The 26969-nt window shown below is 36.7% G+C and overlaps 1 protein-coding gene across 1 annotated transcript; it reads right to left on the bottom strand.

Moving 5' to 3' along the window:
- Nucleotides 1-28: 28 nt before the first annotated feature.
- On the bottom strand, nucleotides 29-26395 carry LOC101968508 (cytochrome P450 3A9). Its single transcript, XM_078022995.1, has 12 exons — nucleotides 26325-26395; nucleotides 24344-24437; nucleotides 23245-23297; nucleotides 21713-21812; nucleotides 19387-19500; nucleotides 19035-19123; nucleotides 18209-18357; nucleotides 11946-12022; nucleotides 5140-5190; nucleotides 4112-4172; nucleotides 1669-1829; nucleotides 29-352 (listed from the first exon to the last, which is right to left on the bottom strand). The coding sequence occupies exons 1-12, from the start codon at nucleotides 26393-26395 to the stop codon at nucleotides 29-31; spliced, it is 1344 nt and encodes a 447-aa protein (XP_077879121.1).
- Between the last annotated feature and the right edge of the window lie 574 nt (nucleotides 26396-26969).

Below are 26969 nucleotides of genomic sequence, written 5' to 3'. Positions count from 1 at the left end.
ATGTTGTGAACAACCAATAAAAAAATGATTACATAGCTACCTGTATGTCATCTGTGATAAGAAATACAAAGACATTCTTGGACAACCCTAGCACAGGGCAGTTCCCTTTCCCAGAGGCCCTGTACCTTTCAGGGCAGAACTCCTCAGGCTCTGGCCAGTGCTGTGGGTCTCGATTAAGAACAAAGCTTGGTATCATCACCACTGTCCCCTTCCTAATGAGCACTCCATTGATTTCAATATCTTTCTTATAGACCCTCTCAAGTCTGCCAGCAATTGGGTACAACCTGAGAGTTTCATTAACCACAAGGTCCAGGTACTCCATCTGTACCACGGTATCATAGGTAGCAGGTGCCTGAAGAGAGAAAAAAAGATATTTTGAAAATGCATGTTTAAAACTAAATTTAAACTCAATCTACATAGTTTTATTAAAGTATTACAAGGTCCCTGGAATAACAGAATGGTGAAGGAGAGTAGTGCTTACAATTGACTAAGCATTATAATAACAATCATGTCCATTTGACAACCATATACATAAGGGACCTTTGGGACAATCCCAAATTCAGTGTATAATATCCTCAGAATCATCATGTACTACTTTTTCTTATGAAAGAAAAATTAACTAATAGAATATGACAGTTACACTTAGGCAAAATAATGTGAAAGTCTCTGTTACCTTTCTCTAGAAAAGTCACATGCCTATTTCAGGAAAAAAGAACATAGAAAAGAGAAAATAACCCATTATGCACCTGTTTTTTCTAATAATCCTGCTTTGAATATATATATATATATATATATATATATATATATATATATATATACACTTAGAGATAACACTACATTATGTAAAAAATGTTGGGAGAAACTGGTAACTTCCACCCTAATACCACCAAAAGAAGGCTAAGATTCGATGGCACGATGTCACACAATTTCAGTTTCAGAGAACATTCTAAGGAGGACAGAAAACCACTCTCAGCCCCAACCTCTGTTTCTGGACCAGTCTCCTGGTTGTTCTTCAGGGCTTCATTGTGAGCTCTGAAGAAGAGGCTTTGTGCCTACTTCACTGCCAAACCAGCTATGCCAGCCCCAGAAACTATGTGTCTTCATATATGATAGACTCCTTGTTTAGGAAGAGGTGTGAGGACAGCAGGCACAACACGTAGCTAATGCCTGATGTGACATTGGAGAGGACACAAGGTAGAAGTAAAGTGTTTGTCTCAGGAGCCAGAAAACCTGACTCATCCCTTGGCTGCTTCTCTCTAATATATGACTAGAGTGTGAAGATGTGTGGAGCACAGCATAGTTGGCCTGCTGAGCAAGCCCAGGCTCACTTAGCAGACAGCCAGGCAGGAGCTCTTGCCACAGTTCATCAGATCCAATGATCTGGACACTTGAGTGACACATGCTTACACTTCCTAGGTATCATCATTGTAACTGGTAATGGGTACTACTGAAATTACACTCTTTTCAAAATTCCTTGTAGTTTTGAGAATAGCATTTTCCCCTCAATACTCTGTTTTCCTTTTCATTTTTCTCTTCAGAACCTTTCCAATAAAGCTGGTGAAAAGAATCAGTGACTATATTTTGGATGAAGCCTCCTAGGAAGTGAAAAGGAGGGAGTCTTGTTGAGGCTCCACCTCTCTCCTCTCTCTCCAGGTACAATCTTCTCACCTTATTGGGGAAAGCCGCATCAATCTCCTGCTGCAGTTTTGTCTGGGCATCAGGATGGGTGGCCAGTTCATACAAAATGAAGGGGAAAAAACTGCTAGTGCTCTCATAGCCAGCAAAAATGAAAATAATTGATTGAGCCACAAGCTCCAGATCAGACAGGACTAACGGAAGAGAAAACACAATTTAGGTAAATCCACAATTTAGGTAAATCTAGAAAATCACAACATCATGGTTCAGATGAAGAGAAATCCCATAAAAACCCAGAGATCACTAGGCAGGACCATGGAAAAGCAATTCAGGGTCATTCGCAGAGTGGTTTTCACTCTCATGTCTATCCAATAGGGGAAACAAAGGAAAACTTTTTTAAATCCAGTTTTCCTGAGGTCTACACCACTCTTGAACTTGGCTACTAACTGTGCCATTCTCAGCACCACCAAAGATAGGTAATTTCAAGAGATACCATTTCTGTCTAAGATACACAGTATGATCAACATGGACTTTTAGACACCTGGGCCCTGAAATAAACATGGTCTCTTTGCCAAACATGCAATTCAAGATAAAAAGAATACATAAAACGAGTGTTTGAATGGTCTACAGAGTTCAGATTTACTGATTATGATTTTCTATGATGATGTCATGAGAACATTTAATTATCAAATCTTTTATTCCAGTGAGTATGAACCTTATGAAACAGGACTATAAAGTCAAGGTTCAGGCCAGGTGCAGCGGCACACACCAGTAATCTCTGCAGGAGGCTGAGGCAAGAGAATCATGAGTTAAAACCAACCTCAGCAACAGCAGGGCACTATGCAACTCAGTGAAACCCTGTCACTATATAAAAAAAAAGTAGGGCTGGGGATGTGGCTCAGTGGTTGAGTTTCCCTGAGTTCAATTCCTGGTAACCCTCTCTACTGCACCAAATAAAAGTCAAGATTTGGAGCTCGAATGTTGGCATTCATAGCTCCCAGCCACCTGTGGGAGTTTAGATTTTAATTAATTAAAAATCAACATACTTCAGTGGCACTAGCCACATGTCAAGTGCTAAGTAGGCACATGTGTTTGGTGGCTATTTCATTACAGAGTTAAACTATAGACTGCTTTCTTTACATTAGAAACCTGAATAGAACTTGGTAGATACATTCAGGATAAATGGATGGATGGATATATATATATATATATATATATATATATATATATATATATATATATATGATAGTTAGATAGATGATATGTAAATGTGAACATAAAATATGTACACTGGGTCTGGGGGTGTAGCTCAGTGGTAGAACACTCACTTAGCACACATGAGGCACTGGGTTTTGTTCTCAGCACCACATAAAAATAAAATAAAAGCATTGTGTGAACCTACAACTAAAAATTAAAAATATCTTTTTAAAAAATATGTATACTGTCAGGCTGTAGTAATACAAGTGTTCATCTTTAGAATTAATTACTCAACATTCAAGACTGTTTTCAGATGGTTGTCAAGGCACTAGGTACCTCCAATTAGAATTGCAAAGGGAGTATTTGTGTATTACAGAAATAAGCAATAAATTAAGAAAAAAATTTTGAAGGAGAGAGAAAAATAGTTTATATTACTGGATGTGAGTAGATACAGAAATATTTATTTCCACTGTTCTATGTAGAAGTATTTCATGTTAATAATCTTGTCTACTGAGAGTATCTAAAAGCAAAAATTCACAAGATTATCACAGATTATGATTTCTAAATTCAATTAATTGGAAAAAAAAACAAACCTGTCAGAAGAAATAGAGCAGAAACCTAGAATATCTTAAATTAGAAAGCAAGAAAATACTTAGAAAATAAATGAAAAGGGCACAGAATACACTGTCTGCTAGTATAATATGGATACATGTCATATAATGTACAAGACAAAGAGCAAACCCTAAGAAAATCTGTGGACTGTGAATGATATTAGTGTGTCAACACAGGTTCCTTAACTTTGATAAATATAACTCTCTGGTGGTGTATATTAGGAGTGAAGCAGGGTATTCAAGACTACATGAAGAACCTTTGTGTTTTCAGCTCAATATTCCTGTGGCCAGAATAAACAGAAGCTACTTTTAAAACAATCACTTAAAAGGTGACAATAATAATAGAAGACTCAGAAGCCTACATGAAAGGGATTCCAGTGGCAAATATGGGAGAATTTAGCATCAAAATAAAAACAATAAGAAAATAAGTTGAATAAAAATACTATGCTGGTAAAAGAAATACTTGTTTAAATCAGCTTCAACATTGAACATGGCTCTGGGTTTGCTTCTCTAGAAAGTTCCTCAGGCTACTGTATATGATATCCAATCATGCACTTTCTGCAACTTGGTAGAAATACTCTTCTTCCTGGAAAATCTCCTGCACATTTCCAGAACAATCCTTCACTCTGAGTTTCTCCATCAGTAGATGAGATAGCAACCTTGTTTACCTTTATTAGACTCCACATCTTTGGAATTCTGAGAATTTATCATAAGCTGAAGAAAATCCACCTGATGATAGAAAAATAGAGATTTCAAAGATACAAGATCAGTTATAAAGTCAGAAAAAAATTAAGAGTGCAGAACTTATCTTCCCTTCTGAGGCTATGACTTCTTCAAGTACAAAAGTCCAGCTGGAGTTTCCTAAGTCATTAGGAAAGAAAAGCATCCATCTACAAACTTTGGAGGGGCCAAACAGTGCCAGCTATCCTGAGGATGCATTCTGTGGAGAGTTTGTAAAGTGAGAGGTTTGAAAATGCAATGATTCTTGACCATATAAAATCTGATAAAATTAAAGCACCAGGAAAAATAATTATGTTGAAATTGTATCTATTGAGGAAAATGAATATGATAAAACAATTTTAACATAGTGTTGCAATAAACATGGGAGAGCAGATTTCATTTCCTGTGGTTATACACTTAGTAGTGAGATTGCTGGATTATACAGTGGGTCTGTATTTGATTTCTGAAGGCCCTCCAGACAGTTTTCCATAAAGGCTATCCTAATTTACAAATATATTCAACAATGTACAAGAACTCCTTTTTAGAGCAGTTGGGACTTTTTCTATCAGCAATATTTATGCCTTGACAAACTAATTACCATGCCCATTATTTAATTGTAAATTATTTCTCTCTGGTTCATTATTTTTTCAGTATTTGGAATATATAATTGTATTTATTTAAGTCTTTTTTATTAGTTCTTTTTAGTTATATGAGAGTAGAGTCCATTTTGACATAATTTTAAAAGCATGGAATATATGTTACTCTAATTCAGTTCCCTCTCTGATTCATTCTTGTTTCTCAATTACCAGATACTAAATTCTTTATTCTCCCCAAGTGGAAACCTTCTACTACTCTCAACCAAGAGTTCTTCTTTATCTACCTTTTAAAAATATACAAAGAAGTATGGAAGTTATACACCCATAGGCAAATAAATTATCAAAAATGAACCTCCCCTCTATCCACCACCAGATTTTACCTGTTGTTTCTCTTGAAGGCGACTTTTTTTCATTCTGTTTATAGCTTTCTTTAGACGGGGAAGGAAGCGGTACAGTCCCATCCCCCACAGCGGACACTCAACCAAGGCAATCAGCAGTCAGCATCTTGAACAGCTGAAATATCCACCGCCATTCTCCAACAGATCTCAACAACAAAACAGGTGTGTGGCACTCAGCCCATCCCCCATACATCAGGAACTCGCATAAAATCTCTCCTAGGCTTGCTGGGGGAGGGAGAATCAGAGTGAGCCTGCATAAAGACTGGGGGGAACTAGAGGCACCGGACCTGCAACCCCCCCTACCCATCTGCAGCCAAAACGAAACCTGTCTAGCTAGCTCTGGGGAGGGGCAAGCAGGAAAAATCCAAAGGACAGAGGGCCTGGGATCCCAATCGCCAACTGTGGGACCCCGGAGATCCAGGCCCACTGATTCGTGTGGCCTGCCCTGCGGCTACAGAAGGCGTGGCGCCCCAGGGAAGCCATTAATAAGCAAGCAGGGAGAGGCTCGGCTGCGATCAGGTGGAATCCCGCCAGCCAAGCCCACACTGACCCCCGGGCTAAGTACGGGAGTTTAGACGGGGAAGGAAGCGGTACAGTCCCATCCCCTACAGCGGACACTCCACCAAGGCAATCAGCAGTCAGCATCTTGAACAGCTGAAATATCCACCGCCATTCTCCGACAGATCTCAACAACAAAACAAGTGTGTGGAACTCAGCCCATCCCCCATACATCGGGAACTCTCATAAATTCTCTCCTAGGCTTGCCGGGGGAGGGAGAATCAGAGTGAGCATGCATAAAGACTAGGGGGGAACTAGAGGCACCTGACCTGCAACCCCCCCTACCCATCTGCAGCCAAAAGGAAACCTGTCTAGCTAGAGCTCTGAGAGGGGCAAGCAGGAAAAATCCAAAGGACAGAGTGCCTGGGATCCCAATTGCCAACTGTGGGACCCTGGAGATCCAGGCCCACTGATTCGTGTGGCCTGCCCTGCAGCTACAGAAGGCTAGCAGGAGAAACCAGGAGGCTAGAGGCAAGGCCCTCGAGACTGGGCAGCTGGAAATTGCAGGCACGCCGGCGACAGTTCACCCGCTGCCCGCATAGCTGGGCGGTAGGAGAACACCCGGCCGCAGGTGATCGATCACCCGCCCGCGGCCTGTGATACTGGGCGGCTGGAGACCGCCTGCCTGCCGCGACTGGGAGCTGAAATCAAACAGAGACAGTCCAGTCACACCACCTCATCAGGACACCCCGGCAAGGAACTGGGGCCGGTCATAGCAAAGTAGTGTCGTCACTGGAGCTCGGACGTCGGATCTTCCTTCACAGTGGAATCCATGTCAGCAGGCATAGTTTAAAAACACTAAGGAGAGGCATCAGAGTAATACAGAACCAAAACAAATCTATAGAAGAGAGCAGAAACACGACAATCAAATAGAGATGAAAAGCAACGTTGACAACATGAGAAAACAAGGGAAAAAAGGAGTACAAACAATGCAAAACAACTTAATTCTACAAGAGGACATAGAAACATCAGAAGCAGGGATAGGGAAAGAACTCAAGGCATACCTAACTCAAATGGAAAGGAATATTAGAGAAGACATGAGACAGCAAGTCCAAGCAACAAAAATACATTTTGAAAATGAATTAAACAAACAAATTCAAATGGCAAAGAACGAGCTCTACCAGGAGATAGAGATCTTAAAAAAGAAACAAACTATAATCCTAGAATTGCAGGAAACTATAAACCAAATTAAAAACTCAAACGAGAATATTACAAATAGACTTGATCAAGTAGAAGTCAGAACATCAGATAATGAAGACAAGGTTTATCAACTTGAAAAGAGTATAGTCAACACAGAAAAGATGCTTAAATCCCATGAGCAATCTATTCAAGAGATATGGGATATCATTAAAAAACCAAATTTGAGAGTCATTGGAATAGAAGAAGGCACAGAGATTCAAACCAAAGGAATGGACAGCATATTAAATGAAATAATTTTAGAAAACTTCCCAGAGATGAAAGATGGAATGGATTGCCAAATTCTGGAAGCCTACAGGACCCCAAACATTCAAAACTATAATAGACCAACTCCAAGACACATAATTATGAAGATAGCCAACATACAGGACAAGGAGAGAATATTAAAAGCTACCAGAGAAAAGAGACAGATTACATTCAGGGGTAAACCAATTAGGTTAATGACTGATTTCTAAGCACAGACTTTGAAAGCGAGAAGATCCTGGAACAATGTATTTCAAACACTGAAAAATAATGGATTTCAACCAAGAATACTGTATCCAGCAAAACTGAGCTTCAGATTTGACAACGAAATTAAAATCTTTCACGATAAACAAAAGCTAAAAGAATTTGCAGCAAGAAAACCAGCACTGCAAAGCATTCTGAGCAATATACTACAAGAAGAGGAATTGAAAAATAGTGCCCAAAACTAACAACAAGAGGTATCTCAGTAAAGGAGGAGGAAAAAAACCAAAAAAGTAAAACTAGCCAAACTAAAATAAATAAATAAAGAAGCATGACTGGAAGTACAAATCATATCTCAATTGTAACTTTAAATGTTAATGGCCTAAACTCACCAATCAAGAGACATAGGCTAGCAACCTGGATCAAAAAAACAAATCCAACAATATGCTGCCTTCAGGAGACTCATATGATAGGAAAAGACATACACAGGCTGAAGGTAAAAGGTTGGGAAAAATCATACCACTCACATGGCCCTCGGAAGCAAGCAGGAGTGGCCATACTCATATCAAATAAAATCAACTTCAAACCTAAGTTAATTAAGAAGGATAAAGAAGGACACTATATACTGTTAAAAGGGACCATCCACCAACAAGACATAACAATTATCAATTTGTATGCACCAAACAATGGAGCTACAATCTACATAAAACAAACGCTCCTCAAGTTCAAGAGTCAAATAGACCATAACACAATAATTACGGGTGACTTCAACACACCGCTCTCGCCATTAGACAGATCCTCTAGACAAAAACTGAATAAAGAAACTATAGAACTCAACAGCACAATCAATAACCTAGACCTAACTGACATATATAGAATATACCAACCATCATCAAGTGGATACACGTTCTTCTCAGCAGCACATGGATCCTACTCAAAAATAGACCATATATTATGCCATAAGGCAAATCTTAGTATATATAAAAGTGTGGAGATAATACCATGCACCATATCTGACCATAATGGAATGAAATTGGAAATCAATGATAAAAAAAGGAAGGAAAAATCCTACACCACATGGAAAATGAACAATATGTTATTGAAGGATCAATGGGTTACAGAAGACATAAAGGAAGAGATAAAAAAATTCTTAGAGTCAAATGATAATACAGACACAACGTACCAGAATCTATGGGACACAATGAAAGCAGTTTTAAGAGGGAAATTCATATCCTGGAGTTCTTTCATCAAAAAAAGAAATAACCAACAAATAAATGAACTCACACTACACCTCAAAAACCTAGAAAAGGAAGAACAAAACAACAGCAATCGTAGTAGAAGACAAGAAATAATTAAAATTAGAGCAGAAATAAACGAAATTGAAACAAAAAAAACCATTAAAAAAATTGATAAAACTAAAAGTTGGTTCTTTGAAAAAATAAATAAGATAGACAAGCCCTTAGCTATGCTAACAAAAAGAAGAAGAGAGAGAACTCAAATTACTAATATACGGGATGAAAAAGGCAATATCACAACAGACACTACAGAAATACAGAAGTTAATTAGAAAGTATTTTGAAACCCTATATTTTAATAAAATAGAAGATAGCGAAGATATCGATAAATTTTTTAAGGCATATGATTTGCCCAGATTGAGACAGGAAGACACACACAATTTAAATAGACCAATACCAAAGGAAGAAATAGAAGAAGCCATCAAAAGACTACCAACCAAGAAAAGCCCTGGACCTGATGGGTATACAGCGGAGTTCTACAAAACCTTCAAAGAAGAACTAATACCAATACTTTTCAAACTATTTCAAGAAATAGAAAAAGAAGGAGCTCTTTCAAATTCATTCCATGAGGCCAACATCACCCTGATCCCAAAACCAGACAAAGACACTTCAAAGAAAGAAAACTACAGACCAATATCTCTAATGAACTTGGATGCAAAAATTCTCAATAAAATTCTGGCGAATCAAATACAAAAACATATCAGAAAACTTGTGCACCATGATCAAGTAGGATTCATCCCTGGGATGCAAGGCTTGTTCAATATACGGAAATCAATACATGCTATTCACCACATCAATAGGTTTAAAGACAAGAACCATATGATCATCTCGATAGATGCAGAAAAAGCATTTGACAAAATACAACATCACTTTATGTTCAAAACATTAGAAAAACTAGGGATATCAGAAACTTACCTCAACATTGTAAAAGCTATATATGCTAAACCTCAGGCTAGCATCATCCTAAACGGAGAAAAACTGAAGGCATTCCCTGTAAAATCTGCAACAAGACAGGGATGTCCTCTATCACCACTTCTATTCAATTTTGTTCTCGAAGTACTAGCCAGAGCAATTAGACAGACAAAAGAAATTAAAGGCATAGAAATAGGAAAAGAAGAAATTAAATTATCGCTATTTGCAGATGACATGATAATTTACTTAACAGACCCAAAAGGATCTACAAAGAAGCTGCTAGAGTTAATAAATGAATTCAGCAAAGTGGCAGGATATAAAATCAACACGCACAAATCAAAGGCATTCCTGTATATCAGCAACAAAACCTCTGAAATGGAAATAAGAAAAACCACTCCATTCACAATATCCTCAAAGAAAATAAGATACTTGGGAATCAACCTAACAAAAGAGGTGAAAGATTTATACAATGAAAACTACAGAACCCTAAAGAGAGAGATAGAAGAAGATCTCAGAAGATGGAAAAATGTACCCTGTTCATGGATAGGCAGAACTAACATCATCAAAATGGCGATATTACCCAAAGTTCTCTACAGGTTTAATGCGATGCCAATCAGAATCCCAAAGACATTTCTTGTAGAAATAGATAAAGCAATCATGAAATTCATATGGAAAAACAAAAGACCCAGAATAGCATAAGCAATTCTAAGCAGGAAGTGTGAATCTGGAGGTATAGCGATACCAGAGCTCAAACTGTACTACAAAGCAATAGTAACAAAAACAGGATGGTACTGGTACCAAAACAGGCAGGTGGACCAATGGTACAGAATAGAGGACACAGAGACTAATCCACAAAGTTACAACTATCTTATATTTGATAAAGGGGCTAACAACATGCAATGGAGGAAGGATAGCATCTTCAACAAATGGTGTTGGGAAAATTGGAAATCCATATGCAACAAAATGAAATTGAATCCCTTTCTCTCACCAGCCACAAAAGTTAACTCAAAATGGATCAAGGAGCTAGATATAAAAACAGAGACACTGCGTCTGATAGAAGGAAAAGTTAGCTACGATCTGCATATTGTGGGGTTGGGCTCCAAATTCCTTAATAGAACGCCCATAGCCCAAGAGTTAATAACAAGAATAAATAAATGGGACCTACTTAAACTAAAAAGTTTTTTCTCAGCAAGAGAAACAGTAAAAGAGGTAAATAGAGAGCCTACATCCTGGGAACAAATTTTTACCTTTCACACCTCAGATAGAGCCCTAATATCCAGAATGTACAAAGAACTCAAAAAATTAAACAATAAGATAACAAATAATCCAATCAACAAATGGGCCAAGGACTTGAACAGACACTTCTCAGAGGAGGACATACAATCAATCCACAAGCACATGAGAAAATGCTCACCATCTCTAGCAATCAGAGAAATGCAAATCAAAACCACCCTAAGATACCATTTCACTCCTGTAAGATTGGCAGCCATTATGAAGTCAAACAACAATAAGTGTTGGCGAGGATGTGGGGAAAAGGGCACACTTGTTCACTGCTGGTGGGACTGCAAAATGGTGAGGCCAATTGGGAAAGCAGTTTGGAGATTCCTGGGAAAGCTGGGAATGGATCCACCATTTGACCCAGCTATTGCCCTTCTTGGACTATTCCCTGAGGACCTTAAAAGAGCACACTATACGGATACGGCCACATCAATGATTATAGCAGCACAATTCACAATAGCTAGACTGTGGAACCAACCCAGATGCCCTTCAATAGATGAGTGGATAAAAAAATTGTGGCAGCTATACACAATGGAGTATTATGCAGCACTAAGAAATGACAAAATCATAGAATTTGCAGGGAAATGGATGGCATTAGAGCAGATTATGCTAAGTGAAGCTAGCCAAGCCCTAAAAAACAAATGTCAAATGTCTTCTTTGATATAAAGAGAGCCACTAAGAATAGAACAGGAAGGAAGAGCATGAGGAAAAGACTAACAGTAAACTAAGACGAATGGGGGGAGAGAAAGGAAGAGAGAAGGGAAAACATATGGAAATGGTAGGAGACCTTCAGTGATATACAAAATTATAAGAGGTTATGAGGGGCAAGGAAGTGGGGGGAAAAGGGGAGAGAATTGAACAACAGCAGAGGAGGTAGAGAGGGAAGAGAGGAGGGGAGGGGAGGGGAGGGGGGATAGTAGGGGATAGGAAAGGTAGCAGAATACAACAGTCACTAATATGCCATTATGTAAAAATGTGAGTATGTAACAGAAGTGAGTCTGTATTATGTATTTGGGGAGTTCAAAACCCAATTGAGTCGAATGTATGAAAGATGATATGTCTTGAGCTCTGTAATGTTTTGAACAATCAATAAGAAAAAAAGTAAAAAAAAAATTGTGACATCCTTTGGAAACTTAGAGATATTCATTGCCTCATAAATTTGAGTAAGGAATGAAAAGATTTCTGCAGGGAAAAGAAAAAACTAAGGACACTTCAGTGAAAAATGTAAAATTTACCTGAAGCAATTACATCTTTTCTATAAATCAGAAAAGTGGAAGTCACAAGGGTTTCAAAAGAAGAACTGTTTCTGCTGGGACCACTGATTGGGCTCCAGACCACTGGCTGATCAAGAGGATGTCATATATAGGGCCAGCACCATACCACTATAATCAATGGCCCCTTCTGTCTCTGTGGAGTGACCAAAGGAGCAAGATGAAAACTCTGACCCCTTTTCCCTTCGTGTACTGGAATAGCGTGTCTTTGGATAAAACTAGGCTTTAGACTGATGCTGCAGTTAATCATGCTCTTCAAGAGAGAGCAGTCAGGATGGGACCAACAGAGCATGTGTTTCTCAAACACCTTGGGAGGAATCCAGAAGGCATTATTAAAAAGAAAATTAGAAAACTCAAAGTATGGGCAAATTGATCAATATTCACCTAAATAAACACTGGATGAAAGAATAAATATAAAGTGAAATAGATAAAGTATTGAAAAGAAAAAATGAGGCATAATATGTAAAATTTGTGTAATGTAGAAAAAGCCATCACTGTATAGAGGGAAATTCTTACCTATTACATAAAACAAAGATCACAAATGAATGATCAAACTTTACACAATAAATCATAAAAAAGAAGAACAAATTAAACTTAAAGGAAACAGAAGAAAAAAATATTAAGGATCAAAGTGGAAACTAATCAAATAAAAAATAAAATCAATAGAAGAAATTAATGAAAACATATGTAATTCTTTGAATAAAACCAACAAATTTGGCAAAATAATAGCTACACTGACCCAGAAATAGAAAGGCTACAATTAGTAGCATTCAAAATAAAAACTGGGGAAATACTGAAATTATAAATATAGAAAGAAATATAAAGATATTGTAACAATAAGATTATCAAAATAATTATATAAATTACATACATGAAATTGATGAATTCCTAAAGAGACACAAACAACAGAAACTGACACAAAAAGTAATATAAAATATATATTGACGTACATCATGTGATGAGACTAAGTTAGAAATTAAGAACTTTTCTACAAAGTTAAGCTCAGGTCCAGATGTTTCGTGGACAATTCTACCAACGACTGAAAGAACTAATACCAATTCTTTACCTCTTTAAAAACATTCATAGAAATATCTATTGTTTTCTAAATATAGAATACAGTGAACACTGTATTAGATCCTAAAATGCCCGTGTTAACCTAATCTTAAGAATTAACACAAAGATAACACAGGAGAACTCCAAACTGATATGTCTTATAATTATGGATGCAAAATCTCAACAGAATATTGACAAAATAATTTGTTGTTCTAGCCTCTTCCTCCCTCTCTCCCTCTCTATCCCCTTCTCACTTATCTATCTCTTCAAAGTCTCTTTTCTCTTGCTACTATTCAACATCTTTTGATTCCTCCTTTATGTTTCCTAAGATCTAATACTCTATATCCTCATCTCTTACCTCCTTAATATCTCATCTTAAACCCGCCTCCACTTCTCTCTTTGTTCATCATTATAAACTGTAGGTCCCTTTGTAACCTACTGTTTATATTGTTAATAATAATCAAACTCACCATTTCTGTCTATTGTGACAAAACTGTAAACATCTCAATGAAATATATTTGGTTTAATTAAGCCTGCATATTGTTTTCATTGGTATATATTAATATTGATCTCCTCCTGAAAAGAGAGGTCATGGAATTCTGCAGGGACACTATAAATCTATTGGTAAAAACTGTAATACCTTGGATCTACACTGCTAAAGGGAAAGACAAACAATATGAAAAAAAACAAGGGAAGAAAGTGCCCCAAACAAACCAAGATACATTACTAGAACCAAAGGCCAGCACAGCAGAAGAGATGTCCAAGAGGAATTCAGGATGTATGTAATTAAAATGTTCTGTGAACTAAAGAAAGCAAACATGGGCAACAAAATGTCAATTAAATAAAGAGCTACACAGTCAAATACAGGAAGCAAAAGATTACTTCAATAAGGAGATAGAGATTCTACCAAAAAAAGGAAACAGAATCCTTGAAATGAAGAAAACAATAAACCAAATTAAAATACTCAATAGAAATTATCACCAACAGACTGGATCACTTGAAAGATAGAACCTCAGACAATGAAAACAAAATATATAAAATTGAAAGTAAAGTTGACTACACAGTGAAGATGGTAAGAAACCATGAGCAGAACATTCATGAATTATGGGATAACACAAAAAGGCCAAATGTAAGAATTATTGGGAGAGAAGAAGGCATAGAGTTCCAAAACATAGGAATGAACAATTTATCTATGAAATAATATCAGTAACTTTTCCAAACCTGAATAATGAATTGAAAAATCAAATACAAAAGGCTTATAGGATACCAAGTGTACAAAATCAGGACAGATCTACACTAAGGCAATAACAATAAAAATGCCTAACATACAGAATAAAGAAAGAAATTTAAAAGCCACAAGACAAAGGAATCAGATTACATATAGGAGGAAATCAATTAGGATCTCTTAGATTTCTAAACCCAGACCTTCATCAACAAGAAATAACAATTATAAATATTTATGCCCCAAACAATTAATTATGGGATAATATGAAAAGGCCAAATGTAAAGGCCATCTACATTCATCAAACTCTTCTCAATTTCAAGAGTCAAATAGACAACAACACAATAATACGGGATGATTTTAACACATCTTATTCACCACTGGATATATCTCCCAAACAAAAGCTAAACCAAGAAAATATAGTACTCAATAATACAATCAATAGCTTAGACTTAAGAGATATAGAGAATATTTCATCCTTCAATGAGTGAATACACTTTCTTCTTTGACAGTACATGGATCCTTCTCTAAAATAGACCATATATTATGCCACAAAAAAACTCTTGGCAAATACAAGCAAAGATACTACCCTGAATACCATCAGATAATAATGGAAAGAAATTAGAAATTAATTATGAAAAAAGAAGCTACTCCAACTACCTGGATACTAAATAATATGCTACTGAATGAGCAAGAGATACCAGAAAACATCAGAGAGGAGATTTAAAAATTCTTAGAGGAAAATGAGAATACTGTTATAACATATTGAAATCTCTTGGATTCATTGCATGGAGTTCATTCGTTAAAAGAAGAAAAAGTCAATAAATAAAGGACCTAACATTACATTGCAAAACCCCCCCAAAAAGAACAATCAACATCAAAAGTAGTACAAGACAGGAAATAATTAAAATCAGAGCTGAAATCAATAAAACTGAAAAAAAAGAAACAATTGAAAAAATTGACAAATCAAAAAGTTGGTTCTTTGAAAAAATAAATAAAATTCATAAACCTTAGTCACATAAATAGAGAAAAAACTTAAATTACTAACATCTGTGATAATAAAAGGAATATTATAATGGACACATCTAAAATACATAAGATAATTAGAAACTATTTTGAAAATTTGTACTCCAATTAAATAGAAAATATCAAAGACATCAACAAATTTCTGGAGTCATGACCTACGTAACTGAATCGAGGTAATATACACATGATAAACAGATCAATTTCCAGCTACGAAATAGAAGACACCATCTAAAGCCTACATACAAAGAAGAGACCCAGCCAGACAGATTCTAACAAGACCTTCAAAGAAGACCTACTACTAATACTCTTCAAATTATTTCATGAAATAGCAAAGAAGGGAACACTTCCAAACTCATTCTATGAGGCCAGTAGACCCTGATTTCAAAACCAGCCAAAGACACATCAACAAAAGAAAATTCCAGACCAATATCTTTAATGAACATACATGCAAAAAGTCTCAATTAAGTTCTGGCAAATCCATACTACCAAAAGTGTTTTACAGATTTAATGCGACCCTATTAATATCCCAATGGCATTTTTGATAGAAATAGAAAAGGCAATCATAAAATTTATTTGGAAAAATAAGAGACCCAGAATAGCTAGCAATCCTTAGCAAGAAAGTGAAGCAGGAAGCATCACTATACCAGACTTTACACTATACTACAGAGCTATAGTAACAAGAACAGTATAATATCTGCATCAAAATAGACTTGTAGACTAATGGTACAGAATAGAGGACACAGAGACAAACCCACATTAATATGGTTATATTATACTATACAAAGGTGCCAAAAACATTCAGTAGAGAAAATAGCCTATTCAACAAATGGTGCTGGCAAAACTGGAAATCCATATTGGCACCAAAAGAGACATGTAGACCAATGGTATGGAACAGAAGATACAGAGACAAACCTACACAAATACAGTTATCTCATACTAGGCGAACGTGCCAAAAACATTCACTGGAAAAAAAGCCTCTTCAACAAATTATTATGCAAAAACTAGAAATCCATATGTAGCAAAACGAAATTAAGTATCTCTCACCGTGCACAAAATTTAACTCAGAGTGAATCAAGGACCTAGAAATTAGGCTAGGGATCCTGAACCTAATAGAAGAAAAAGTAGGCTCAAACTTTCCTTACGACTCCTAAAGTGTAAGAAATAAAAACAAGAAACAATAAATGGAATGGATTCAAACTAAAAAGCTTCTTATCAACAAAAGAAACAATCAATAAGGTGAAGATAGAGCCTAACGAATGGGAGCAAATTTTTACAACACTCACATCATATAGAGCATTAATCTCCAGGATATATAAAGAACTCAAAAAAACATAACACCAAAAAAACCCACAATAACAACAAATAACCCTATTTAGAAATAGGCTAAGAAATTGAACAGACATTTCTTAGAAGAAGATTTACAATTGATCAACAAATATATGAAAAAATATTCAACATCTCTAGTAATTACAGAAATTGAAATCAAAACTATTTTAGGATTTCATTCCACTTCAATAAGAATGGCAGTTATGAAGAAAACAAGTAAAAATATATGTTGGTGAGAATGTGGGGGAAAAGACACTTATATTGCTGGTGGTACTGCAACTTGGTGCAACAACTTTGGAAAGCAATATGGAGATTCCTCAGACAAGTTGGAATGGAACCTCCATTTGACCCAGCTATCACTCTTCTTGGTTTATACCCAAAGGACTTAAAATCAGCACACTACATTGATGCAGCCACATCAATGTTTATAGCAGCTCAATTCACAATAGCTAAACTGTAGAATCAACCTAGATGCCCATCAACAGATGAATGGATAAGGAAAGTGTGGTACATATACACAATGGAATATAATTAAGCATTAAAAGAGAATAAAATCATGGAATTTTCAGATAAATGGATGAAGTTGAGAATATCATGCTAAGTGAAGTAAGCCAATCTCCAAATACAAAAAGCCAAAGGTTTTCACTCATAAGTGGATGCTTATTCATAATAGGTGAGACAGTAATCAGAGGAATGAAAGAACTTTGGATAGGGCAAGGGAAATGGAGAAGGGATGGGTGTAGGAGTGATGGTGGAATGAGATGAACATCATTACCCTAGGAAAATGTATGATGACACAAATGTTGTGAATCTACTTCATGTACAAGTTCAGAAGTGAAAAGTTGTGCTCCATTTGTGTATTATATAGTGAAATGCATTCTGATGTCATATATAATTCATTAGAACAAATAAATAAACAATTTCTTTTAAAAAAGAAATGAAGGGCTGGGACTGTAGCTCAAGCAGTAGTGCACTCGCCTGGCATGCGTAGGGCGCTGGGTTTGATCCTCAGCACCACATAAAATAAAGATGTTATGTCCATCAAAAATTAAAAAATACATATTAAAAAATTCTCTCTCTCTTTTTCTCTCTCTTTAAAAAGAGAAATGAAGTACTCACACATGCTTAGAAGGGAATAATTTGAAAATACAATGATAAATGAAAGAAGTCAGACATGCAAAGCCACATATTGTAGAATTCATTAATAGAAAATTCACAGTATCATCAAATCTATAGTCAGAAAATAGATTCATGGTTGCTTAGACTTGGAAAATAGAGAGTTTGATAATGAAATGGTAGCCTGCTTCTGAGTTGATAAATGGTCACTAGTGATGGCTGCATATATCTTTGTACTGAAGACCATTTAATTGTATAAATTAAGTGTATAAATTAAAAGACATGTTAATTACATAACAATAATGATCTTATTTAAATGGAGAGAAGGAATGAATAGCATGGTAGTCCACATACTTATTGAGAGGAGCAAAGGGTTAAAAAAATCAAATTTTAAGAGCTTCTTGACTTTCTTCACAAAGGGATCTTGTGGGTTGTTCAGGGAATCGATGTTCACTCCAAATGATGTTGCAGTGATCACATCCATGCTGTAGGCCCCAAAGATGCTGAATAGAGAAAGACATGGAAAAGTAAAATCAGTGCCTCTTTCCAATCCTTCCACTACACATGCAGCAAGAAGTAGGAGTAAGTCCACGTACTCAGACAAGACAAGCAGAGAGCCACACACACTCAGTTATCTGATGGACTATCAGATGAGTCCATGATCCCTTCAAACTGACTATGAGGGCTTTATGTGTTGCAAATAAAATATTTCCTTTGTGTCAAGAGTGATGGGGGCAGTGAGTTGAGTTAGACTCACCTCTGAACTCAAGAAGTTCACCCACACAGGGAAAAGTTCCATAATCAGACACACTACAGTAGCAAAAGTAGAATGAGGATGATAGATAGTTGTATACAAACTGAGCTTCAGCAGGACAAGAGTGGAGGTACTGACTCAAAAAAGGTGACCTTGACCTTGACAGTATTTTTTCTTCTAGTATATTCAAAGTCATAAATAGCAGCGAAATAAACCTTGGCAGATAGGAAGAGATCTTTTCTCCCCCAGCTGCCCTCTCTCCTCCTGGGAGCAGTTCCTTCTTGGATGAATAGTCGGAGTTGTGACTCCAAACTCTTGCTTTGTCTGCTCATTGCACTAGCTCAACAGTTGGAATTCAGTTCTGTGTCAGGCAGTTGGAGGGGCTCCTGTTGGAGCTTGAAATTCCAGAGATGCCCTGCTACTTACTCTTTCAAGTTGATAAACTTGCCCTTCTCTGATTCCAGTCTCATATTTTTCACCAACACATCTCCATACTGGTTAATGATGGGGAACATCTATGCACAAAACACAAGATTTTCCATAGTTAAGTGAGGAGATTCAGTGCCCAAGGCTATGCTTTTCCAAGGATGAAGAAGTATGAGACATTTATAATGAATTTTTCTACTTATCTTCTAAAACATAAAGGCAAAAGAACATTTTTAGAAAGTTCAAATTCAGAGGACTATCCCTTGGAAAGAAACTACTATCTATCTCACTTTCTACCCATCCCCAAATTTATTCTTTAAGTTTCCAATGAAAAGCCCTCCTATTTTATTACCTCCTTGAGTTTTCCACTGGTGAAGGTTGGAGACAGAAGTGTTCTTATTCTCTTCCACTCTTCATCCTCAGACAAAGAGATGGCTTTTTTCATAAATACCACTGGACCAAAATTCTAAAGTCCAAAGGAAAGAAGATTTTGTCCTATATAAATGTGGAGTTCTCCACAGATGCAAAAGTTTGTTAAACAAGCATCATTTATGTAAAAAAAAATGTTTAGTGACTGCCTACTAGGTAGCTAGCCCTATGCCAGACACTCAATAGTATTTATTCCAAGTGCCTAACCTCCTGTGAGTTTGGAAGAGACACCCAGGGACATCACACTGTTTTTGGACTTTATATTCCAACCTTTGTTTAGATGAGAAATTTTCACTCTGTTGAAAGCTTTTTCTAGGGGAATAGACATAAAGAATACCTAAGAAAACCTAGTACAACCCCCAGGGCTGTGCAGAGCAGAAATCAGTTGGTGACAGATACCAGGTGTCCTTGGTCAACTGTAGGTTACCTAAGAACAGTTCTGTCTTTACATGCATTTACAGCATAAGCATCTTGAAAAGGGGGTGGTTAGATATGATAATTTTAAAAATACAAATATTTGAAATTTAAAGGATTGAAATATAAGTGTAATACAGAAAAAAACAAGTTATTAATGGAAGTTCTTCCAATATTTTTTACAAGGGCAGAAGGAGAAAGGAAGATAATTCTGATTTTCACCTAGGTGCTTGCCCACCAAAGCAAAACCCTTGAAATTTACTTCTATGATCTAAAATATATTTTTAATTAAAATGTATGCTTCCAGCTGGGCACAGTGGTGCATATCTGTAATCCCAGCAGCTCAGGAGTATAAGACAGGATAATCACAAAGTAAAAGCCAGCCTCAGCAACAGTGAGGTGCTAAGCAATTCAGTGAGACTCTGTCTCTAAATAAAATACAACATAGGAGCAGGGATGTGGCTCAATGGTAGAATGCCTCTAAGTCCAATCCCCAGTACCCCACCCCCAAAATGTATGTTTCCAGAACTCATTCACTATAAAAATTTAGGAGATTAGGAACAGAAAGAAGCTTCTTCAACTTGATAAGGAGATTCTTAAAAAATCCACTTTCAGCTAACAATACACTTCCTGGTTGCAAACTGAATGCTTTCTCCCAAGCATCAGGAATAATTCAACAATGTCTGCTCAGCCACATATAGAAAGACAAGTAAAAACGTTCATCTGAGTGTATATTAGTGATTTGGACATGTTGGGATGTAAATAGAGGCTGGATTTGGGCAGAGTGGAATATATGTGTGTATTGAACATAGCAACAAATCCTATTATCATGCACAAATGTCATACATTAATCAAAGTTTTTAAAAATATTTTTGTGATGCTGGGGATTGAACCCCAGACTTTGTGCCTGCAAGGCAAGCACTCTACCAACTAAGCTAAACCCAGCACCTAAAGTTTTTAAAAAGTGAAGATAGAGATTGTATGGGAATCCACACACATACACATCAGCCTCATCTAAAATTAGGGTAAACTTTGGAAGATTAAAGTCTATATCCTTCAAAAAAATATTCACTCCTCTGGCTCTTATTCAACCTCACACTGGAACTCCCAGCTAATATCAGAGGAAAATAAAAACAAATAAATGAAAGAAATACAGATTGGATTTTCCCTATTTATAGGTGCAATCTTTGTCCAATGTAGTTAGCACTCAAGAAACCAGGCATATTTCTGAGGTTAATAAAGAATTTGTGAAAACACATTAAAAACACAATCTAAATTTATCTACACAAATTGTAGGCATGTGATACATTTGCACAGAGCTGCACACTCATATATATAGGTACACAAAACAGGAAAAATTAAATTAAAAAGTCTACATTGTATCAATTTCCTGTTAGTATAGAAAAAGGAACTTAATAAATTTATAGTCATGTAAGAAATTATCATTGGGTAAAACAGATTATACATGGAACTACCTGGTAATTTTTTTTTTTGGCTAAGAATGCCCTCTGAAATTATAAATATCTCAGAATAAAAATTGAGTTAATAAATAAATATTACTTTGGATTAGACAAAGAGGAACAAAAAAAAAAGGGTGAGAGGATGGGAATAGGAAAGACTGTAGAATGAATCAGACATAACTTTCGTATGTTCATATATGAATACACAATCAGAGAAACTCCACATTATGTACAAACACAGGCTTTGGAAGTTGTACTTTATGTATGTATAATATGTCAAAATACATTCCAGTGTAATGTATAACTGAAAAGAATAAATTAAAAACTTAAAAATAACTAAATAGATGTTATTAATGTTGAAAAGTGAATGCTTACCCGCCTGTTAGTGAAGGCAGAATAACATTCCTTGATGAGCACTGTTTTGATAATGCTTGGGTCCGTAATAACCAAAAAAGGCTGTCGACCATCATATAGGCTGTGTTAGAAAAATAGGGCTGGTTAAATCTAACAGGCCAGATTCTGCAGCAGAAATTCAGACTTTGATCCTGATGTTACCTATTCTACTTGCCTTGTCTACAGTACATAGAAAAAAATACATCTTCTAAGAGATCATAATTAGAAATAGCATTGGAACACTTCTTAAATCTAGATGGTGAATACAAAAGAATTGCCTACATTAATTTCCATAACTTATTTATTTATTTATTGTAATTGTAGGTGGACAGAATGCTCATATTTGTTTATTTTTATGTGGTGCTGAGGATCAAACCCAGTGTCTCACACATGATATAGGCAAGGGCCCTGCCACTGAGAGCCAGCCTCAGCCCATAGTCTATATAACATTTTACATCACAAAATATTGGATTATTCAAAAGGCTATTAGGTTAGTGAAGAAAAAAATTAAGGCAGATAATTGACTTTTATAATTACTAAGTTTTTCAAGTGGTAGCTGAAATGGGGGCTTTGGAGATCCAGTGGGGCACGTTGTGTCCTTGGATCACATTGTATCTATGAGCATGTCAACTGAGCAGAACACTCTAGCTAACCCTGTGGCTTTTGGGAGATTGAAGAGAGAAGATGGAGAAGAGTCAATGTCTTCTACCACTATTTTTAGTGTAGAGCAAAATGATTACACCTCTTCTATGGCTCTCACCAAACTCCCACCAGCTCTGAAGGGAATAGTTTTTACAAGTAGCTAAGGCCACCCTCTAATGTAAACCCCATGAATCCACCACAGAACTAAGTGGTGTAACTACATCCTATGTCTGGTCTTAACATAATGGATGAGGGAGAGAAAGAAATGCTTGGGTCTACTTCATTGAAAAGTCAATGCTGAAAACTTAAAAATAGCATATGAGCAACAATAATGATGACAAATAAAAAGAAGAAAGAAAGTAAAGGAAATTAAAAAAAAGATGAGCAGAAATGGTTTCCCATCTGCTTTCCAGTATCTCCCAGTCTTTTGCTCAAAAGCATCCATTAAATCTGAAATTTAAATAAGGGAATTTTGTCTTTAAATTAAAAGGAAATCAATGGAGGAAAGAGATGATGCCATAGATTTTTAAGCCCATGATTTAAAAAAAAAGTTCTTAAATAATACATTTGATTCAGCTAAAAGGGTCAAAAAGAAATAAAAATGGGGAATATAGGACATTGGATACAAAGTAAGGATGGAGTCTCTGGGTCATCAAAAGCAGGAGAAAAGCGAAAACATGCAACATGCTCAACCTAAGTCAGAGTGTAGACCCAGACTCCTGGTGACATTCATGACCCTTGGCAGGACAAGCCTCCAAGGATTGTGCAGCATAGAGGGTTGCATCCCAAAAGCTCTGGGCTGAAGTTGTCCTCACGCATTGGGGCACCACATCATAACAAGTCTTCCAAAGAGAAATTTTCAGAATACTTACCCCCATGTTTTTCCATACTTTTTATAACATTTTGTGTCAAAATTAATCAAACCCTGGGAAGAAGAACAATATGAAATTCCATTATTATTATAAATGTACTGACATTGCATCAAATGACCCAAATCCCATGAAATCAGGCTTGTGGTTCCTAACAGTTGGTTACAGAGAAGCTCTTACTCAGAGGCTTCTGAGGAGAAAAGAGAAAATATGCAATGTTTGAAATGAAATATGTAAAGTCACTTGAATTTTCTCTAAGTATTATTTATACTCAACCAATTACCCTTGTCTATGAATATGACATCCTTCTCTTCTGCAGTACTTCTTCTTCTTGTGTTGTCTCAGAAATACTGGGACCTTCTGAATGATCACCTCCATGGGCAAATGAGGAAACCCATGCTGAGGGAAAATGAGTGTTTCCCAGGGCTTTGAATGATCTTTTATCTTCTCGTTGAGTATCATTTTAATTTATCGCATGTTTTCACTAGAATTCTGGTAGAATTAGAGAGTAAAGGCACCAGGAACCTCTTCTAGCCTAGGAGATTTATGTTATCACAATCATCTTTTTGAGTAAGTAAGTAACATAGAGAGTCACTATGGACTTGCCTATCTGAATTGGAGCTCAACTTGGAAAAGGGAAGATGCTATCTCTCTGCACATAGGACACAGATAGGTAGACATTGGCTCTGAGTTTTCATCATTGAAACTAAGCAATCAATCTTCCTCATGCTAAGTTTCATTTGTAATATTTTAACTGTGAAAATAAAGCATCCCAGAGGTTTGAGTGTGTCTTCCTAGAATCTGCACTGAGAAAAATGAAAACTCTTTGAGAATGCTCACAGTCTGCTGAACATAAAGTCCACAGCTTACAGTGTGGATGTGCCAGAGTCCTGAGCTTATCAACAGAAGTGAACCTGAGGCCAGGAGGAGTTGTAAACAGAGCCCCAGGGTAAAACTGACTGTGCTTTGGATGGGGCCCTCACACAGTTTCTGAAGCTTAGAACTTTTAAAACTTCCCTCACAGAGCTGAATTTCTACTGATGTTACTAAGCAGATGTTTGCAACCATAAGAGGCAAAACAGGGAGCTCAAATGGCACTCACCTGGTGATAATTAAGAATAGTTCCCCAAAAAAGAAGAGGTGTTGGCCCTGGAATTCCCAGCTTCTTAAAATATCCATGTGAATAGGTCCCATATCTAAAAGTGGAAGAGAAATCCAGGTCAAGGGATTGTGACTGTGTGTATATAGTGGCTCATGAGTCACTGATCAAAAATGGGAACAGTGAAGCCAGGCAGATAACATGTAGGCCCTAAATAACAACAAAAACTCCAATGCTCCTGATTACATCTGCTCATCATCTCTCTCACATTCCCTGAGAAACTCCAAAAGTCATAATAATTAGCTCAAAGTAGCTAATTCCATCATTAGGCTCCCAATGCTACAGTGAATATCTGATATAAGTCCCCAACCATGAGCTTGAAAAGAGTAATTCAGCCTAGATTTCTTCCAGGTCACTTTACTCCCTGGTGTCAGTTCATGAAGATGACTTGATACCATTACGTTGGCCCCTCTAGTGGCCTCCAGTGGGGGCCGTCTCTACTCTGGGCCTTCTTCTCTGAACAGAGAGGAATATTCTCCCACTTTTTCAAAACTCATATGTGGATGCCTTTTATTGCATCCCTGGTTCACATTCTGTCTTACTCATCTGCTGTAAGAGATTAAGAACACTGGTGTATGGGAAACTGTTGAGTTAGTATATTTAAATATACCTGGGCAGGTATATTTAAAGACATGTGCAATCTATGTCATGGATGTATATATTAGATTAATATTTATTCAATTGTTCAAAAGAGGTGAGGTCCTTTTTAATCAGGTTGGTTTTCACAAATACAGAATCCAAGAGTCCTATTTTGACCTTCAAAAGGAACATGAGGAACTTACCTCAAAAAAATTGTACTATTGAAAGAAAGAAATTAAAACATTTACATTAATTTTAAAATGCCACTGAAGGGAAAATAGATGCAACAAAAGCCTGAATATTATCCTTTACTTCAATTGTTACACAACCAGGTTTATATTTTCTATTTTCACATCATTATGAATGCCTAATCTTGTAAAAGTGGATTTAAGATAGAAGTCAAAGCTCTCCTTGGGGCAATGTCTTCTACCCTTCATCAGAAATATCTGCTCTCTTCACTTGCTTCATGAAACCAGGATTCCCACTATTTTAAATATTTTTTTTAGTTGTAGGCAGACACAATACCTTTATTTTACTTATTTATTTTTATGTGATGCTGAGGAGCAAACCCAGTGCCTCCCACATGCCAGAGGAGCTCTCTACCACTGAGCCACAATCTTAGACCAGAAATCCCACTATTTAAAGAAATTCTTCTACTAGATGGTTTTATTCATGCTCCTGCACTGGAATATCATGGGAAAATGTTTAAAATACAAAATTGGCTTTTTAACTTCTGTCTCCTGAAGCTGCCATTAGGTTTCATATCAAGGAGGAAAAAAATCTTTACACTGAAGCTAACTAAAGGAATAAAAGTTCAAAATTTCTCCCAGGTCTTTGCTCAATACTTTCATAATTCAGCAGTAGTTGCATACTGCAAGGTGGAGTAATTGAGTTTTTGGAAGGAGGGCTATTTCAGGGAAAAGGAAGAGAACAGAGGGAAGAACTGAGTCTGAGCCTATGGTAGCACCTGGGGTAAACTTGGTGCATTTTACAAATGGTGCAGGGACATGGGGAGGAGGAGCAGGAACCACCTGTTCCACAGGAGACAAGCCTCCTACACATCTCTTGTAGTTCACATAAAACACAAAAGATAAACAATGACACAGAAACTTGTGAAGACTCCTCTTTACCTCCAGAATTCTGAAAGTTTGCAGAGCATGCATCACTTTTCAGAAGGTGTCCAGTTGTTTGTAATCTGCATCTACTGAACTCTTCTGGTTGATTAATCTAGGTTCAAACTGAGACTCACTCCAAAGTTCATCCTCTAAATCAAATCATATCAGTAAACCCTCTAGTCACAGAAATGGGAGGTTTGAAGAGGATAGAAACTGTGATAGTTACTCACAGATAAAGGAGAACCAGGCTGATTTCCAGGAGAACCCAGGTTTCCATGGAAAAGTTTGGGATCAGTTCCATCACTACTTTCCTTCCAAAATTTTCTTTTCTGAGTTTGACTTCCAGCTATAGGAGCTATTTTTTGACAGGGCAGAAGGTTCCAAGCTTGCCTTCTGTGAACCGCTGTGAGTCAATGAAGTCAGTCTGGCATATTTATATGCTGGGAAAGAAGGTGGAGCTAAATGTACAGCCAGTAGGAAAATACACCTGTGCCCCACCCCCTATTGCAGAAGCCAGTTGCCCCCTCCACCTTGGAAGTTGGCAGTGAGTCCTGAGACATGCCCATTTTTATCTTTAAGCTCAGGTTTGTAAAAATTATTAATAAAAAGTTTAATCAGAGTTATTATTATGCCCAAAGGTTATTGCTTCTTATCAGAAACTCAAGTGAAACATTGGAATTAAATATCCTCTAATCAGTTTTTGTCTCCTTGGGTGTTCTCTTTACAAAATCCTTGAATTCCACCCAAAAAGGTTATATCTAAATAACTACTCATGCACTTTCCACTGCTTAGAATGCTCTCATGCTCATAGAAGACTTTTTTAAAAAATATTTTTTAGTATTTAATAGACCTTTTTTCCCTTCTTTCTTTCTTTC

Source organism: Ictidomys tridecemlineatus, chromosome 10 (genome assembly GCF_052094955.1).
Source record: "Ictidomys tridecemlineatus isolate mIctTri1 chromosome 10, mIctTri1.hap1, whole genome shotgun sequence".
In the NCBI taxonomy this organism is placed as follows: domain Eukaryota; kingdom Metazoa; phylum Chordata; class Mammalia; order Rodentia; family Sciuridae; genus Ictidomys; species Ictidomys tridecemlineatus.
The sequence above is the reverse complement of the archived record's forward strand: the minus strand, read 5'-3'. Positions and strand labels throughout refer to the sequence as shown.

Coding starts and splice junctions, on each gene's coding strand:
- LOC101968508 (XM_078022995.1), bottom strand. CDS start 26,395: ATGGAACTGATCCCAAACTTTTCCATGGAAACCTGGGTTCTCCTGGAA. Junction 24,438..26,324: donor AGCCTGGTTCTCCTTTATCT/GTGAGTAACTAT, acceptor TTCCACTTTTAG/ATATGGGACCTATTCACATG. Junction 19,501..21,712: donor CTGCCTTCACTAACAGGCGG/GTAAGCATTCAC, acceptor TTTGGACTTTAG/AATTTTGGTCCAGTGGTATT.